Source organism: Dasypus novemcinctus, chromosome 21 (assembly GCF_030445035.2).
Source record: "Dasypus novemcinctus isolate mDasNov1 chromosome 21, mDasNov1.1.hap2, whole genome shotgun sequence".
Lineage (NCBI taxonomy): Eukaryota > Metazoa > Chordata > Mammalia > Cingulata > Dasypodidae > Dasypus > Dasypus novemcinctus.
In genome coordinates this window covers 25,163,427-25,179,931 of record NC_080693.1, presented here as the reverse complement: position 1 = coordinate 25,179,931, position 16,505 = coordinate 25,163,427, and the positions used below count along the sequence as shown (strand labels likewise).

At 47.6% G+C, this 16,505-nt stretch overlaps 1 protein-coding gene across 5 annotated transcripts; it reads right to left on the bottom strand.

Annotated features, from left to right (window-relative positions):
- Positions 1–1,731: 1,731 nt before the first annotated feature.
- Positions 1,732–15,449, bottom strand: TP53 (tumor protein p53). Of its 5 annotated transcripts, none has more exons than XM_012529093.4 (12): positions 15,312–15,424; positions 7,138–7,237; positions 6,950–7,051; positions 6,788–6,809; positions 6,445–6,693; positions 5,824–6,010; positions 5,630–5,742; positions 5,293–5,402; positions 4,820–4,956; positions 4,642–4,715; positions 3,190–3,296; positions 1,732–2,563 (listed from the first exon to the last, which is right to left on the bottom strand). In XM_012529093.4, the coding sequence occupies exons 3-12, from the start codon at positions 7,021–7,023 to the stop codon at positions 2,482–2,484; spliced, it is 1,155 nt and encodes a 384-aa protein (XP_012384547.2). In that variant the 5' UTR covers positions 7,024–7,051; positions 7,138–7,237; positions 15,312–15,424; the 3' UTR covers positions 1,732–2,481. The 5 variants fall into 5 exon arrangements, with proteins under 5 accessions (XP_012384547.2, XP_012384546.2, XP_058139559.1 ...); XM_012529092.4 differs by having other exon boundaries at positions 7,144–7,237; positions 15,312–15,423; XM_058283576.2 differs by having other exon boundaries at positions 15,318–15,416.
- Between the last annotated feature and the right edge of the window lie 1,056 nt (positions 15,450–16,505).

The following is a 16,505-nucleotide window of genomic DNA, read 5'->3' as shown; positions in this document are numbered from 1 at the left end:
AGGTTTGTTTTCTATTTTAATAATTTCAGTTTTCATCCTTAATCTTTAGGTCGCATTTTAGGTTGTGTTCCTTTTTCTCTCTCTTTAAATGAAAGCATTTAAGGCTATACATTGTCCTCAGAGTACAACTATTCATGGGCCTCATAGGTTTTTGGGACCCTGAATTCCTGAAATCAGAAAGTTTTTTTTTAAATTAAAAGATGAGACATTGACTTAAGGTTGTGACTTGAAAGACTGACTTGGAAATCATGAGGAAATGGGGAGATTTGATTCCAGACTTCAGTGGGATAGGGCCTAGGCTCTGTGAGCCTGAGGGCAAGGACAGGTCTGCCATGGGCCCCCTAGAACAGTATTGGGTACAGAGTAAGGAACCAATTGATCAGATGTATGATCATGAATGTAACCAGACGGAAAGGAGTAAGCAGAACTAGAGGTCAGCAACTCACAGGTCACCCAGCTCACAGCAGAGATGGGCAGAAAACCCAGGCTTCATAATTCTCAGTCCAGTGATCTCTCATCTCACCATGAAATGATTAGCAGAGCCAGAATGGATCTGCCTTCTGAAGGACACAGAGGAAACAAAAACAGAACTAGGGACACAACCTAGGGAAATGTTGAAGGTAAGCGGGTGCTGGATACTGGCCAAAAAGGGCACTTCAAGCCATCTACAGGGGTGGGGAGAGGGACTGAGTTTCAAGAGCTGTGGTTTGTCAAGGCCCTGGAAGATGGCTAAAAGAAAGGTCTCTGAAGGAGGTGCTTCCAGGCCTCCCAGGGAGAGCATTTGGCCTTCCCTAGTGTGAAAAAGAAAAGGTAGTTTTGAAGCCAGGGAGGCTGGGGGCTTCATAGCCTCCGGGATACTTGGGGCATGGTAAGGGGCTCCCGCTGGCACTTTAAGTCTGGTTGATAGAGGGTAGTGAGGCCAGAAGCACCTCTGGACTGTAGTTCCCCACCTCCCTCACCAGAAAGGACGCAGAAAGACAAGCCAGGTCCCCACTATCTAGCCGTGGCTCCGGGCACTGGCTCAGGCAGCTGCGGGTAACAGGGAGAGCTGCCCCCAGCGCCCCCTCCCTGGGAGCTGGCAGCTCTAAGGAACAGGACAGGGCGGGGGTGTGCTCAGCTCCCCATCCCCAACTCTCTTCCCCACCCCAAGAAGCCCTTTGAAAGGTTTTCCTGGCAGAGTTTTTAAAGCTTCAATTCATTCAACCGCCTGGCAAGAGGCCCAGGATGAGGGGATGCTGGGAAGGCCCCGGTCCTCACCTTAGCCGCCCCCACTTCCCTGGGACCCTGGCTAGCAGCCTCCCCTTCCTCCAGTAGCACCCACCCCCTTTCGCCTCGGAACCCAGGTGTCCTGGCCCTCTCCTGCGAAGCAGATGGCCACCCCAGAGGCTCAGCCTTGCTAAATCAGACATTTAAATCCCGTAATCCTCAGTGAGAGGCTGAGGGTAGCGGCAGGGGAGAGCAGGGGAGATCCTCGCGCCAGCCCTGGCAGGAGGGGAGGAGGGACAGTTGGTTCCCAAGTTGTGAATGGAGCCCCCCCCACCTCGTTGTCATGCAGGCTGCAGACTGAACCAGTCTCCACTCTTTGTTCCCCTCCCGGAACCCGGGAGTGGAGCACCCCGCCCACACTCCCTGGACACTCAGGTGGCCGCTTCCCAATGTCCCCTCCTCACTCACCCCTGGCCCCTGCAGCCCCCAGGAAGCCCGCACGGTCACTCGCTCCTGAGACACACAGGTGGTAGCAAAGTTTTATTGTAAATAACGAACCAATATAAAAACGGGACATCCAAGGGAAAAAGGAGAAGGGCGCGGGTGAAGAATACAGATGTGCCTTGCTAAATGCGAAAGAAACTGCCCTCAGCATTGGGAGGGTAGGGGAGTAAAACAGATGGCGGTGGGTAAGGATCCTCCATCAAGGGCAGGAACCCTTCAGAGTGTGGGGTAGGGATGAAATTCCCTTTTAGGTCCTGAGGTTTACCAAGAGGTTACACAGGATTTGGTCAGCTCCATAGAGAAGGGACTTGGGAAGCTCCCTCCCCCTGACCAGTTGCACAATTACAGACTCTATCAACCCATCCACCAGCAGGGACAGGAGCCAGCACCCGTGGGGGGGCCAAGTCCCAGTCCCCATGTAAAAAAAACCGGTGGCTGAGGCCACACAGACATCATTCCATTCATCCTCACAACAAATTCCGTGAGGTAGGTACGATTATCAGCATTTTCTGATGTGGACTTAGAAGAAATGGAACAACTTGAGATAGCTTCCCAATCTCCCTTGGAGTGAAAACCGTGAAAGCTAAGCTGTAGGGTCCCAGCTCCCCCCAAGCCCCCCAAAACACCCATGCAGGACTTCTTCAGTGGAGCCCCAGGCCAAGGTAAACTAAAGACCTCCTGGGGTTTCTGAGGCACACCTGTACCAAGCGGGGGTTGCCAGGGAAGGGGGCAAGGGTGAGGGGTGTCAATGGGGACAAGAAGCAGAGGATGTCAGTCGGAGTCAGGCGCCTCTCTCTTAAACAGTAATTTTTTATGGCGGGAGGTAGATTGCCCCTTCTTAGACTTCAGATAGCTATAGAAGAGACAAAATGGGGGAGAGGGGTATGGAGAAATGATACGGCATATGAGCAAGAGTGTCTTGGTCTGGGCCCCATTTTCCTAAGTCAAGGCTGGGAAGGACGTGCTGCTGGAGCAGGGGAAACTGAAGTGAAAACAGAAACCACCACTTGCAGTCACATCCGCTGAGTATTTTGGGATACTCATAAATTAATATTCACTTACTCCATTTTACAAATAGGGAAACTGAGTCTGAGAGAGAGAGTAACAAGGTCACGTAGGACCTGCTAGTACCAGCAGAGCTGAGTATCTGACCCCAATTCTTGACTCTTTGTGATATATTTCCACCAAGTTATCAGGCCCCCAATGAAGACCCTCTGGCTTTGAACTAGGGGTTGCTGGAAATGAAAAAGAAGTATCCCCTATTATCCCTGAACTTGAGAGGCTCAGGGACCCCCTCACCCCCATCCTTAGGCAGGGAGTTGGCTGCATGATACAACTGGGGAAAGACTCTAATGGAATGTTTGAGCAGGGTTGAGGCGCAGGGGAAGGGGATCAGTTGCCTTTCACCATCCAGACAGGATTAGTAATTGAATCCCATGGCTTTCCAACAGTGGCTGGGATGGGGTCCAGGTCACTCACCTGGTGTGAGCCCTGCTCCCCTCTGGCTCCTTCCCAGTCTGGGCATCCTTCAGCTCCAAAGCTTCATTTAGCTCTCGGAACATCTCAAAGCGTTCACGCCCTCTGATCTGTGGGCGGGGTGGGGGTTGGGTGGAAAAAAGAATTGGGCAAAGTTATAGAACCATTTTCATGTTCTCTATACTATAACAATTTCCTCTTTGGAAAGTGGTCCTTTAAAAATGTATATTATTGGGAAGTGGATGTGGCTCAAGCAATTGAGCTCCCGCTTACCTTGGGCTCGGTTTCCAGTGCCTCTTAAAGAAGACAAGCAAGACAGTGAACTGATGCGATAGGCTGGCACAGCAAGCTGATGCAACAAGATAATGCAACAAACAACATGGAGCCTAGAGTGTCTACAACTAGAAGCGGGAGGAGTGCATCCAGTACCCATGTGCAATCTAAGCCCTCACTTGACATAGATGTGCAATGGACACAACCAATCCAATGTCCACAGAGAAAATGTGGAATGGGTGTGGGAACGGTAGCCATGGGGGCTGCTGGGTGTGGGGAACGGGAGGAAGAGATGAGATGTGGAGGCGTTTTCGGGACGTGGAGTTGTCCTGGATAGTGCTTCACGGACAATTACGGGACACTGTAGATCCCCCCAGGGCCCACTGGATGGAACATGAGAGAGTCTGGGCTATGATGTGGACCATTGACTATGGGGTGCAGTGATGCTCAGAGATGAACTTACCAGGTGCAATGGATGTATCACGATGATGGGAGAGAGTGTTGCTGTGGGGGGAGTGGGGGGCGGGGGCGGTGGGGTTGAATGGGACCTCATATATTTTTTTTAATGTAATTTAAAAAAATAATAATAAATAAATATTAAAAAAAAAAAAAAAAGATAATGCAACAAGAGACCCAAGGAGGAAAGCATAATGAGAGAGACAACAAAGCAGGGAGTGGAGGTGGCTCAAGCAATTAGGTGCCTCCCTCCCACATGGGATGTCCCAGTTTGGTTCCCAGTGCCTCCTAAAAGGAAGATGAGCACATAATGAACAGACATAGCAAGTGCAAACAGCAAGGGGGTGGGGAAAAATAAATAAAATAAAGCTTAAAAAAAAAAAAAAAGTATATGATGGGACAAGCCGGTATTCTTCTTAGATATGACCAGAAACCATTGTCCCTGAGGCACCACTGCCCCCTGCTGGCAAATCACCCAATTGCAGGCAAAGCAGCCAAGAAGAAAATAGCAGCTTGAGCCCTAAATTTGAAACTTAAATCTTTCAACCTGACAATATTAATTTTACAAGAGTCAGAACCATAGAAAGAGGAGAGGATGGATACAGAAACACGGCATTAGGAGGAACAGAAAAGTTAAAAACTAAATTCTCTACATCTTTTCTTCCCTATCCAACCTTTCTGAGTAGGAGCAGGAGACTTTGTATCTCTCTCTTCCCAGTTTGGTACCTGAAGGGTGAAATATTCCCCATCCATTGGCTTCTTCTTTGGCGGAGGAGACGAGCTGGTGGTCGTGGGCAGTGCTGGGAAAAGAGGCAAGGAAAGGTGAGAAGGGGACTGAGCGGCTTCCAGGCAGCTCCGCACCCTTCCTGCCTCCTCCACTGCGCCTTTTACCATGCCTGCTTACTTCGCTTAGTGGTCCCAACCGGTGGCTCAGGGCAAGGCTCCCCCTTCTTGCGGAAATTGTCTTCCTCATTTCTTCGGTCCCTCCCAGGACAGGCACAAACACGCACCTCAAAGCTGCGCCGTCCCAGCAGATTACCACTAGCCAGGGAAGGAGGAGGCAGTGAGGAAGCTGGGCCCTACCTGTCCTGTTCTGCAAACCAGGCCTCCCTACTGCCGATCACCCTTATCCTCTCTGTTTGGGGCCTAAGTTCCAGCTCCAGGCATATTGAGAAGCGACAGGTCAGAGACGTCCCATAGCTAGAGCAAAGAAACCGGGGAGGGAGGAGACTCCACATATGGGGCTGGGGGCTGGAGGGAAGGACAGGGGGCCATGGGTGTGGCAGAAAGCGGTGAGGGGAGGGTCTCAGGGGACAAAGGAAGGCAGACGGCTAGGAAGGAGTGTGCTGGCATCAAGAGTAGCATGTGGGTGCCTACTTGGAGTCTTCCAGGGTGATGATGGTGAGGATGGGCCGCCGATTCATGCCTCCCATGCAGGAGCTGTTACACATGTAGTTGTAGTGGATGGTGGTGCAGTCGGCGCCGACCTGGGAGAGGACACAGGTCTCAGGTGAGGCTGCCCAGCCCTGGGGAGATCTGCAGCAGCCGGAGGAGGCCCTCGGCCTCTCTCTGCTTCAGTTTCCTCAACTTTGGAATGGGGAGGATTTGGAGGGAGGCCAAATAAGCAGCAGGAGAGAGCCCCCGTCCCAGCTGGATGGCCACGGGACCCCCTCAGCTCCCTCTTCCCAGAGACCCCAGCTGGCAATCCAGAGACCTCGGGCATCTCGTAGGGCACCACCACACTATGTCGGAAGGTGTTGATGTCGTCCAAATACTCGGCATGCAGGTTTCCTTCCACCCGGATGAGGTGCTGAGGGGGGGCCAGACCTAAGAGCCATTGGGGAGGGATTAGGAGCTTGGGGACCCTGGGCACACAGCCCTGTCCCATCCTCAGCCCCAACCCCTCACCATCCCCATGTTCTGAGCAGCGCTCGTGGTGGGGGCAGCGCCTCACGACCTCCGTCATGTGCTCGGACTTCTTGTAGACAGCCATGGCCCGGACGCGGGCCCCAGGAGGGGGTGGTGAGTTGACCCAAAGCTGCACTGGGCAGGTCTTTGCCAGCTGGCAAAACAGCTTGTTGAGGATAGGTGAGTACTGTAAGAAGAAGGAAGAGAAAGAGTCAAAGGTCAGGGGACAAGTGCCTGGGAAGGGGGCTGTCAAAGAACAAATGTGGCTTAAGCTCCTGCTGGAAGCCGCGTACTGGGCTGGGAAGGTAGCGACAGGGATGACAGGGCTGGGGACCCCAGAAGTCAACGTTCCAAAGCCAGAGAATGAATGCCAGCGAAGGAAAAAGAAGAAAAGTCCCATGTCCCCCTGAGAAATCAAGCCTCAGCTCCTGAGAGTATGATGGGAACGATGAAAGCCAAAGGTCAGGGGGCACAAAATTTAATGGCAGGTCAGATGCCAAAGGTCACAGGCTATGTGGGTGAAATTTCAAAAACAGACGAGAAGCCTAAGGCTAAAAAAGTCAGGGGGATATGGGCAGGCAAGGAAAGCTCACAAAGAAGCCTGCCCTGGGGGCCACTGACCGTGCAGGTGACAGACTTGGCTGTTCCAGAACGCAGGAAGCCTAGACGGAAATTATAGTCGCCAGGGTATTCCTTTTGGGAAGGGACAGAGGATGACAGGGGCCAGGGGGTGGCTGGCGTGGGGGCGGCTGGTGCAGGGGTAGTGGGCGCAGGAGCCTCTGGTGTTCTGAGAGGCTCATCTTGGCCTTCGAACCAGCTGGTAACATCATCTGAGAGGAGCAGATCTTCCATGGTAGACAGCGATGGGGACTGTCGGGGGAGAGGGGCAGGAAACGCGCATCAGAGCTGCCAGCTTCCTACCCCCTCCCCAGCCCCTGGCTCCTTCCCATCCCCCAGTCCTTACCAAAACGTTGTTCTGGGGAAGTCTGAAAAATAAGAGGGGACAGTCAGTACTGATTTGTGCTTCCGTCAGGCCTCTGTTAGGGGATGGGAGCGGGGTGGCAGGGAGGGGAGAGCGATCAGAAGCTGGCGGGAAACCTGCCCCTCCCACGAGGCCATCACTCACAGTTTCCATAAGTCTGAAAATGTCTCCTGACTCAGAGGCGCCTCGATGCTCATATCTGACGGGGGCTCCTCCATTGCAGCTCCCTGGAAGGCAATCTGGCCCCTACGGAGAGAAAGGGAAGGGTGCAGCGTTAGATGCCAGGGCACCCGGCCCTGAGCTGGGAGGGACATCCTCCCCCAACACCCTACCGGGACCTGGAACAGGGCTGAAGGGCTCCGTCCACCTTCTCTCTTCAAATCTTTTTACCACAACCTGGGCTGCTCCTGCTCCTGCCCCAGCCCTCAGCACCTGCCGCACACGGTAAGGAAGAGAGGCAATCAGGGGGACTTCCGATCTTGCCACCACTAAATCTACAAACCTTCCTGAAATTGTACCCTGCTTCCTGCCCACAAGGACAAAGTAGCCCTGAGCCTGCCCCCTCCACCTGGGGGACAGAAACCCCCCCAGATCTCTGATATTTGGCTCCATTTCTCCGATCCCCTTCATTGCAAAGCTTCTTGAAGAACCACCATCCCCACTTCTGGCAGCCCCCAAATTCCCCTGGGACTGGCTTACACTCCCTCCTGCCTGGGTGGGTACCATGGGATGCTCTAGCCACACCAGCTGCCCTTCTCTGCTTGTGAACACTCCAGGTCCACTTCTGCAATGTGCTGTCCCCTGTCATTGCAGGGCTGGAGCCTGCTCACTGAGAAGTGTCGACGTAGGGGACATGAGCACAGCCAGCCAAACCCCATCACAATACCGTGCCTCAATTCTCATAGAACTTAACACTGTCTGATACTTCCGCTCATTTGAAATTTTAGTCTGTTCCCCTAGCTAGCAGAACACAAATTTACTCGGTGCAGAGAAGTCATGTCTTATTCACCAGTATTCGCTCAAAGCCCTGGCATGCCGTTGAGCTCACTGACCGTGCTGAATGAATGTTTGCGCTCCTGGCCTGGTAGGGGCGATAGAGGGAACAAGGAGGATGGTAGAGGGTGGTCCCTGAAGGGGCTGGAGTCTCTGCTATGAGGCTCTCGCCTCCCCTTCTCCCAGACCAGCTTTCAAATGGCTTCATCATGACATCCTTCTTGACCCCAAATTTGTTACTGGCTTTGCTGAGGAACACGCTGGCCCTAAAGGTTCCTGCTCCTTACACTTTTCTTTCTGTCTCCTTAAGGGCTTGACAAACACCCCTCACACTCCTCTACCAAGCAGGCTCTTTTCTATTCTAAATAATTTCAAACTTAGAAGAAACTTGCAAAAACAGCACAAAAACAATACATAGAACTCCAACATATTCCCCATCCAAATATCCAGATTCACCAATTTGATTACTTTGCTGTCTTTGTTACAAGCATTCTAGCAACCTCCTAAACTACCAAGCAATCATCTATTTGCTAAACATTTGCCAGGAGGTTGCATGCGTCATCAAGCAGGCTCTTTCCCTAACCTTTATCTCTGCTTCCTCGTCGGTAAGGGCTTTCAGATGTACTTAAGAGTTTGCAAAATCCTTTCACCTGTATTATCTTCCTTTGTCCTGATAACTACACTAGTCACTTTAAAAGTAAAGTAGTTACTTCTCAGGAAGCTAACTGACTCGTCCAAGATGCACGAGGAAAGTAAGTGAATTTTATTTTATGACCATTCAAACATCTACGAATAAGATGCTCACCTCCTCGTCATCCAGCCTGGCAGGGCTCTCTTGAATTCTGATGCTGAGCTGGACAAGGGGGATAGACTATGAGCACGCATGGAGGGAGGCAAGAGGGGGCAGCAGTGGGAATGATCCCAAACATTAATCTTGAGGGGAAGGACCAGGTTCCCTCTAGATCAATGATAAAAGGACTCTTATGGGTGGGAGGGACTCAGAAGTCAAAAGCCCTAGGTCTGTACTGTGGCTGTGTGACCTTGGACCACGACACTTCATTTCTCCAGGCCTTTTTCTCATCTGTAAAATGGGAGAATTCACAGTACCCATCTGAAAGGCCGGGCCTGCATTCAGTCTCATCAAATCAACTGTGTGATTTTGGGAGGTTACCAGACCTCCCTGTGCCTTATTGTCCTTTGCTCTAAAATGAAAATAATTATAGTAAGGACTTCATTTGGTTAATATGGGAATGTAAAGAGCAAAGTGCCCCGCAGGTAATAAGAGGTCAATAAACATTAGCTCTGTTTATTTGTTTATTATCCTCAAGGGAGAACTCTGCTGGTGGGTGGGTGAGGCTTTTGTGGCCTGCCCCCCTCCCCCAACCTGCCCCACTAATGCAGGTTCACCTCTTCCAGGGAACTCCGCTCTGTAAACATCCCTGGACAGCACGTCCAGGGATAGTGGGCCCAAGGTCACTACCCTACCCCAGGGACATGGGAGCTCTCCCCTCTCACTTTAGTCCTTAGTATCAACTACATTCTCAACGTTTCTCTAAAGAGCAGGCAAAGTCGAAAGCCATCGTTAGCAAATCTTTTCAGAACAGGCACTTCCCACAGGTACCAGCATGGGGTGGGTGGCTATACAAAATCATTGGCAGGTGAAGGGGACCTTCCAAATGACGAGGTGGCGGGTTGTAGCGAAATGCAGGCATCCCCAGCAGGGGACAGGCCCCCGCTAAATCATAACAATGGCTGCTGTTAAAGAACCAGTCCAGGGAAACGGACTTTGGCCCAGTGGTTAGGGCGTCCGTCTACCATATGGGAGGTCCGCGGTTCAAACCCCGGGCCTCCTTGACCCGTGTGGAGCTGGCCATGCGCAGTGCTGATGCGCGCAAGGAGTGCCGTGCCACGCAAGGGTGTCCCCCGCGTGGGGGAGCCCCCGCGCGCAAGGAGTGCGCCCGTGAGGAAAGCCGCCCAGCGTGAAAAAGAAAGTGCAGCCTGCCCAGGAATGGCGCCGCCCACACTTCCTGTGCCGCTGACGACAACAGAAGCGGACAAAGAAACAAAAGCAGACAAAGAAACAAGACGCAGCAAATAGACACCAAGAACGGACAACCAGGGGAGGGGGGGAAATTAAATAAATAAATAAACCTTTAAAAAAAAAAAAAAAAAAAAAAAAAAAAAAAAAGAACCAGTCCAGGGCCCACCGCTTTCAGAGGCTTATCTCATTTAATCCTATCAAAAAAAAAAAAAAAAAAAAAAAAAAAGCCAGCGAGGTAGGTTTTATCAGGAGATGAGGGAAGTGAGGGTAAAATAATTAAATCCCTTACCCAGGCTCCCAAAGCTCCCAGAGGGCAGGGCCAGGGATTCGAACCTGGGCCTCCTGCAGCTATCTTCAAGTTCTTACATCATGCTCCCAAGACACCCCCCAGAGTCACATGTAAAACATTTTTTTTGGCTGGAAGCTATTTGTTTGGGGCCCAAAAAAATTGATCCTGGAAAGTTACAAGGTAGTAGCTGGTGAAATTGAAAAACGCATGCATCTTGAACTCATCTTATTAGAGTCAAAACCACTTCTAGGCAGGCTCCCTAGAAAAAAATGTTTGCCATGGGCGGTGTCAGTCTTGCACAAAACTGTCAGGGTTGTTTCTAATGGCGAGTGACAGGAGACACCGGCCTATCCATCTGCAAGGAATGGCTAAATAAAATGCGGTATAGTCACAAGAAATTTGCTATAGTAGTTTAAGGAAATTAATTTACCTGTATATATGTAAACAGATATATCTCAGGAATATGTTGGGTGAAAAAATATAATTTGTAGGGTAAAAACAACCGCACAGTATCGCACACAAATAGTTTATGTGGATTAAAACCCACTAAGCTACTACTTATTTATAAATACGTAAAAAGTGTGAAAGACAGGCAAGAAGAGTAAAAATTCACAAAATCTAGGATAGCAATGGTCTCAGGGAGAGGAATGCACGCTTATGGGACTTGGGTCACTGGCGAAGGGGGCTTTAACTTTATTAAGGAAGAGAAAAAAAAAGGCGTCTACATATTACCTGCCATTAAAATGAGAAACAAGACAAAATGTTAAGTGTTAGAATTAAATAGTTTTATGCTTAGGTCTGTGATGCATCTCAAATTAATTATCGTGGAGGTTGTGAGGTCGGGGTCAAGTCATCTCTCCTCCCCCCTTATGAATGACTATCCCGTTCCAGTGACATTTGTTGTCACAGATTTTCCTTTCCCCATTGATTCATTTTGGTGCCCTTGTAAATTTTCTGGACTCCGCAGTCTGTACATTGGTTGTTTTGTATCACTGTTTGAAGTAATCTTGAAATTAGGCAGTTTAAGCCCTCCAACTCTTTTTCGTTTTAGAATCAGCTTCTTAATTTCTTCTACAAACAAGCCTGCTGGGATTTTGATTGGGATCGATTTAAATCATTGAGGAGCACTGACATCTTAACCCTCTTGAGCCTTCCAATCCATTGTTTAAATCTTAGTTACTGGAGTATTTCATGGTTTTGGATGCCATAGTAAATGGCATGGTTTTTAAATTTCACTTTCCAATTTAAGAACAGCTGCGAATGATGACAGTTTTCTTTCTTTCTTTCTTTCCAATCATTGTGAGTTTTACTTCTTTTTCTTGCCTGCTTAAGGCCTCTAGTATGCTTCTGAAGAGGTGAGTGGAATCCTTTTCCAGTTCCCGATTTTAGAGGAAAACCAGTCTTTCACTTTAATGTTCCTTGTTAATTGTGAGTTGATTGGGGATGCTTTATCAGACTATGAAAGTTTCCTTTTTTTTGTGTGTGTGCTTTTTCCCCCCTTTAATCAGAATGGGTGTTGAATATCGCCAACTTCTTTTTCTCCAGCTGTTGAAATGATCACAGGATTTTTATCCTTTAATCTGTTAATGTGGTGAATTACACTGATTTATTTTTTTTTTTAGGTACCTGGGACCTCATATTTGAGAAACCAGCTCACTGTTTTGCAGTGAGAACCAAACCTGGGACCTCCCATTTGGGAAGTGGGCGCTCAATGCTTTGAGCCACATCCACTCCCCACACTGATTTTTGAATGTTGAATCAACATTGCAATCCTGGATAAACCTCCCTTGGTCAGGATGTATTTAGCCTTTTTAATAGATTCCTAGGTTTGATTTGCTAAAATTTCTTAGTTTTTTTTTTTTAAGGCAGTACTGGGGATTGAACCTGGGACCTCATACATCACTGAACTTCATGCACTCTGTTTTTTTTTGGACCATATTTAATATTTTAAAATGCAATTCATATTCTGATTAATTTTTGTATTTTTGATTCATACAATATTTGATATTTCTTGGTTACTTGTACAATGTGTATTCCATTTAGAAAAGACTGTAGCTTGGAGCACAAAGTATTTATCAATAAATGTTTTTCATCATCTCGGATTTATTGTTGTCTATTGGGTTGTGCTGGAGAATGGGTTGTGCTTGGATTCATAACAGGCAGATTCTCAGGGGAACTTTATCACATACCTTGGTCTTGAAGGAGAGAAGAAAGGATGCAGTGGCTCAGTAGTGGAAATTTTGGTAAATGTAAAGATACGGGATCTATCACTAACGTCGCAGAAGGAAATATTTCCAATATCCATATCCAGAGAACAGTCGTATTAGATTTTTACATATACAGGTTAATGAGATATTGGTCTGAAATTTTCTTTTCTTGTACAGTTTTTGTCAAGTTTTGGTATCAAGATTATGCAAGTCTCATAAAATGAGGTGGGAAATGTCTCTCCTCTATCTTCAGAAAGAGTTTGTATAAAATGGTGTTGCTTCTTCCTCACATATTTGAAAAGAACAAAGAACAGAAGAGACATACAGAAATAGTACTAAGATGGTAGACTTTAACTCAAACTGCACAATAATTACTTTAAATGTAAATGGACTGAACACCCGAAATAAAAGCAATTCAGTGGGGAAAGGCTATTTCAACAAGTGGAGCTAGAATAACTGGACATCCATATAAGAAAAAAACACCAAAAACATGACCCCTACTTCACACCATTAAAAAATTAGTTTTTAACTAGTTAATTCAAGATGGTTCATAGACCTAAGTGTAAAACTTAAAACCATGAAGATTCTACAAGAAAATATAAGAGAATATCTTCATGATCTTGGAATAAGCAAAGATTACCTAAACAGGGCACAGCAAACATGGAACATGAAGGAGAAAGAGAAAAAGAAAAATAAATTGGGACTTCAAATTAAAATCACTGTTAAGCAAACAAATAGGAAAGCAATAGGTTAGGAGAAAGCATTTGCAATATGTATATCTGGCAAAGTACTTGTATCTGGAATATATAAAGAACTGCTATAACTAAACAATAAAAAGAAAAACCAACAAAACAAAACTTGAAGAGCCACTTCATATATGACATATGAATAGCCAATAAGCACATGAAAAACTGCTCGACCGTCAGTAGTCAACAGAGAAATGCAAATTAAAACCACGATGACATACCAATGCAATTAGCAAAGACTGACTAATACCAAAAGTTGGGAGGGATATGGGACAACCAGAACTCTTCTTACATTGTTGATAGGAGTGTAAAATGGTAAGCTACTTTGGAAAACTGGGAGCTTCTTATATATCTATTCTCTGACCTAGCAATTCTAGTCCTAAGTATTTAACCAAGAAAGACGAAAATATATGACCACAAAAAATTGTACAAGAATGTTCAAAGAGCCTTTATTTATAAAAACCCCAAACTGGAAGCAGCTCAAATGGCCATCAAAGGGAGAACGGATAAGCAATCGATGACGCATTATTTATAGGAAGGAATATACTAAATAAAAAGGAATACAGGCACACCATTCGTACATAGAATAACATAGATGAATTCCACAGTCGCTATGTTGAAAGGAAAGGAGCCTGATCAAAAGAACACATATTGTAGGACTGCATTTACAGACGTTCTTGAATAGGCAAAACTAACCTGTGGTCACAGAAATAAAGGTGGGGGTCGGGATTGAATGGGAAAAGGCATGGGAAAACTTTCCGGGGCGACGAAAGTGTTATACATTTTGATAGGCGTGTGGGTTATACGGGTGGTTACACTTGCCAAGCCTCATCATTATCTACCTGCGCACTTAATAATAGCTGTACATCGCACTGCGTGCAAATGCTACCTCATTAAAAAAAAAAAGTGTTGGTTCGTAACAGCAAGTAACTGCTGAATTAAATGATTGCGCCCTAAGTGAAGAAGATGCAGATAAAACAGACTCGCTGGCGATTTCGCCCAGGTTCCGCCGCCTCCCGCCGGGAAGAATCAGCCGGGGCAGGAGGGCGGGACTTAGGACCTCGAGCCCGCCCCCCCAAGGTCCGCCCCTTCCGCCTTCAGACGTTCGGTCTGCGTCCTAAATGAGAATTGCTCGGCCCAAAGCCGGATGTAAGATAACTGTTTCTCCGGTACAAACGGCCCATCATTACTCTCCCATCGTTGATTCTCAAATGTACCCTTTCTGGACCCTGGGTTTGCACTCCACATTTTTTTTAAAACCCCATCCCTCACAATGGTAGCGTCCGCCTCCATCGCTGCGACCCTGGAGCACACCATTTAAAGAGGAGGAGGGATTGAATTTTGCATCAAAACAAACACTCCTTCTTTTCCAAAAAGCGATAACCGAGTAGTCGTGGGGGAAAAAAAAAAGCGGGGTTGGGGGATAGTAACCTCCCTCCTCAAGTAATAGGAACCGGCCTAAGAGACATTTTCTCTCTTTTTACTCCCCTCCCGTCAGGTGAAGAGTGAGATGCTCCTACAAAGAGAAACCGGAAATGCTAGTACAATTGGCAAAATGCAACGGGGGAGCCAAACAATAACAGGGCTCCCAGGCCTTTCAGATAGGGACACTTCCTCCCAATCCCGCGGGCAAACCCCAGCGCTTCCTGCTTCTGCGGTGGACAGTCTTTAACTGGATTTTCTCCATCTAGCGAAGCAGGGGACCGTCTGGAAATACCACTTCAGTAAAGACAAAGGTCCGGAAGTTGTGCGACCTTAGCAGCTTGGGGTTCCCCGATCCTTTCGGGATGGATCCCAAGATTCCACCACGATGCCATGGGCCCCAAAGTCTCGAGCCACGAGTTCTCAATATTTCGAGATCGCAAAGTCTCAGACCCCAATGCTTTGGGTGTCTGATTTAAGGATTCCTCACATCCGGCCTCTGGGTTGGGGGGCAGGGTGGAAAAGAACCCTTAGGCTTGATCAAGGTTCCCCAAAGTCTCTCTTCCCCGCTTAGGTATTCAGATCTGAGTTCGGTAGTTCCTAGCATCCCTATCATTTACAGCCTGTCCTCCCAACATTGCATTCCCATGTTGATCCCGGTAGCTAAGTTCCTATTTCCCCAAAAACTCACTAAGTTCCCACTGCTTCTCTCCCCCCGCCCCCCTCCCCCCATTCTCCGAGTTTAAAATACACGGAGCCGAGAGCTCGTGACTCAGAGAAGACTCATCAGGTTCAGTCAGGGGCTTACCCGAACCTCAGGGGAGCTTGTCACCGTCCTGAGAAGCACCCCCCGAACCCGGACGCCAGGTGACCCCGGAGCCCAGCGGCTACCTGCACCCAGGATGGTGGCTCTAGACTTTTGAGGAGCTGCAAAGTTTTTAGCGCCAGCCCAAGCACATGGGAGGGGGAAATCCCAATCCCAGCAATCCTCGCGAGACGCCTGGCACAGAGCTCATAGTCGCCATGACAAGTAAGGGCAAGCAATTTCGCCTGCAGGCGGAGGCGAAGAGAAGGGGCGTAGGAAAGGAGGGCACGGAAGGAGCTAAGATTCTTGTCATATTGGTGTTGTAGTTATTGACATTTTGTGGCGGGGAAGTTCCACAAGCCAAAGCTTTGAGGGCAGAATTAGTGGAAATCATCGCGGAGGTCTTGCCACTGTGTCAAATATGAAGGGTGGAAGGAAGAACGTCTTTGCTCTTAATTTTTCCCGCTGCTTGGTGCATCCTTTCCCCAGATAGTTTTTTTTCCCTTCCATAAGCTAAAATGTCACCTTTTAGGAAGTCCTTCCTTGATATCCCAAGCTAGCGTATTCCCCCAAATACTGATACTCAATATCATATCATCTGTTTAATTTCCTCAAAAGCCCTTATCACTATCTGAAGAGATTTGCTAATTTGTTCATTGTCTTCAGTGCACAACAACCTAAGCATTGCGAGATCAGAGATTCTATCATCTGGTTCGCGGTCGGATTCCTTAGTATCTAGTACAGGGCTGGATAGCAAATAAGAGCCCAAAAGTAAATATTTACTTCTATTGTATGGTATGTGAATATATCAATAAAACTGCTTAATAAATTATTTTACAAGATCATCCAAAAATAGCAGCTATTCAGCAGGGGAAACAGAGATCAAGGAGTGAAGAATTTCCTTATTAGTTTATTTTTATTTATTATTGAAATAATGAAAATGTTCTAATGATGATTGAGGTAATGAATGCACAACTATGTGATTATACCAAATACCACTGGTTGTACTTTTTGTTGTTGTACACTTTGAATGAATTGTTGCTTTATTAATATGTATCAATAAAGGTGTTTTGTTAAAAACATTAAAAAAGTGTATATTTACTGAATGAATGAAAAGAGAGGGAGGTCTGAGGAATCTGGCGAAGGAGATGCAAAAAGGAGTCAAAAACAGTAAAGTCGGTAATAGCGCTGGCGTCC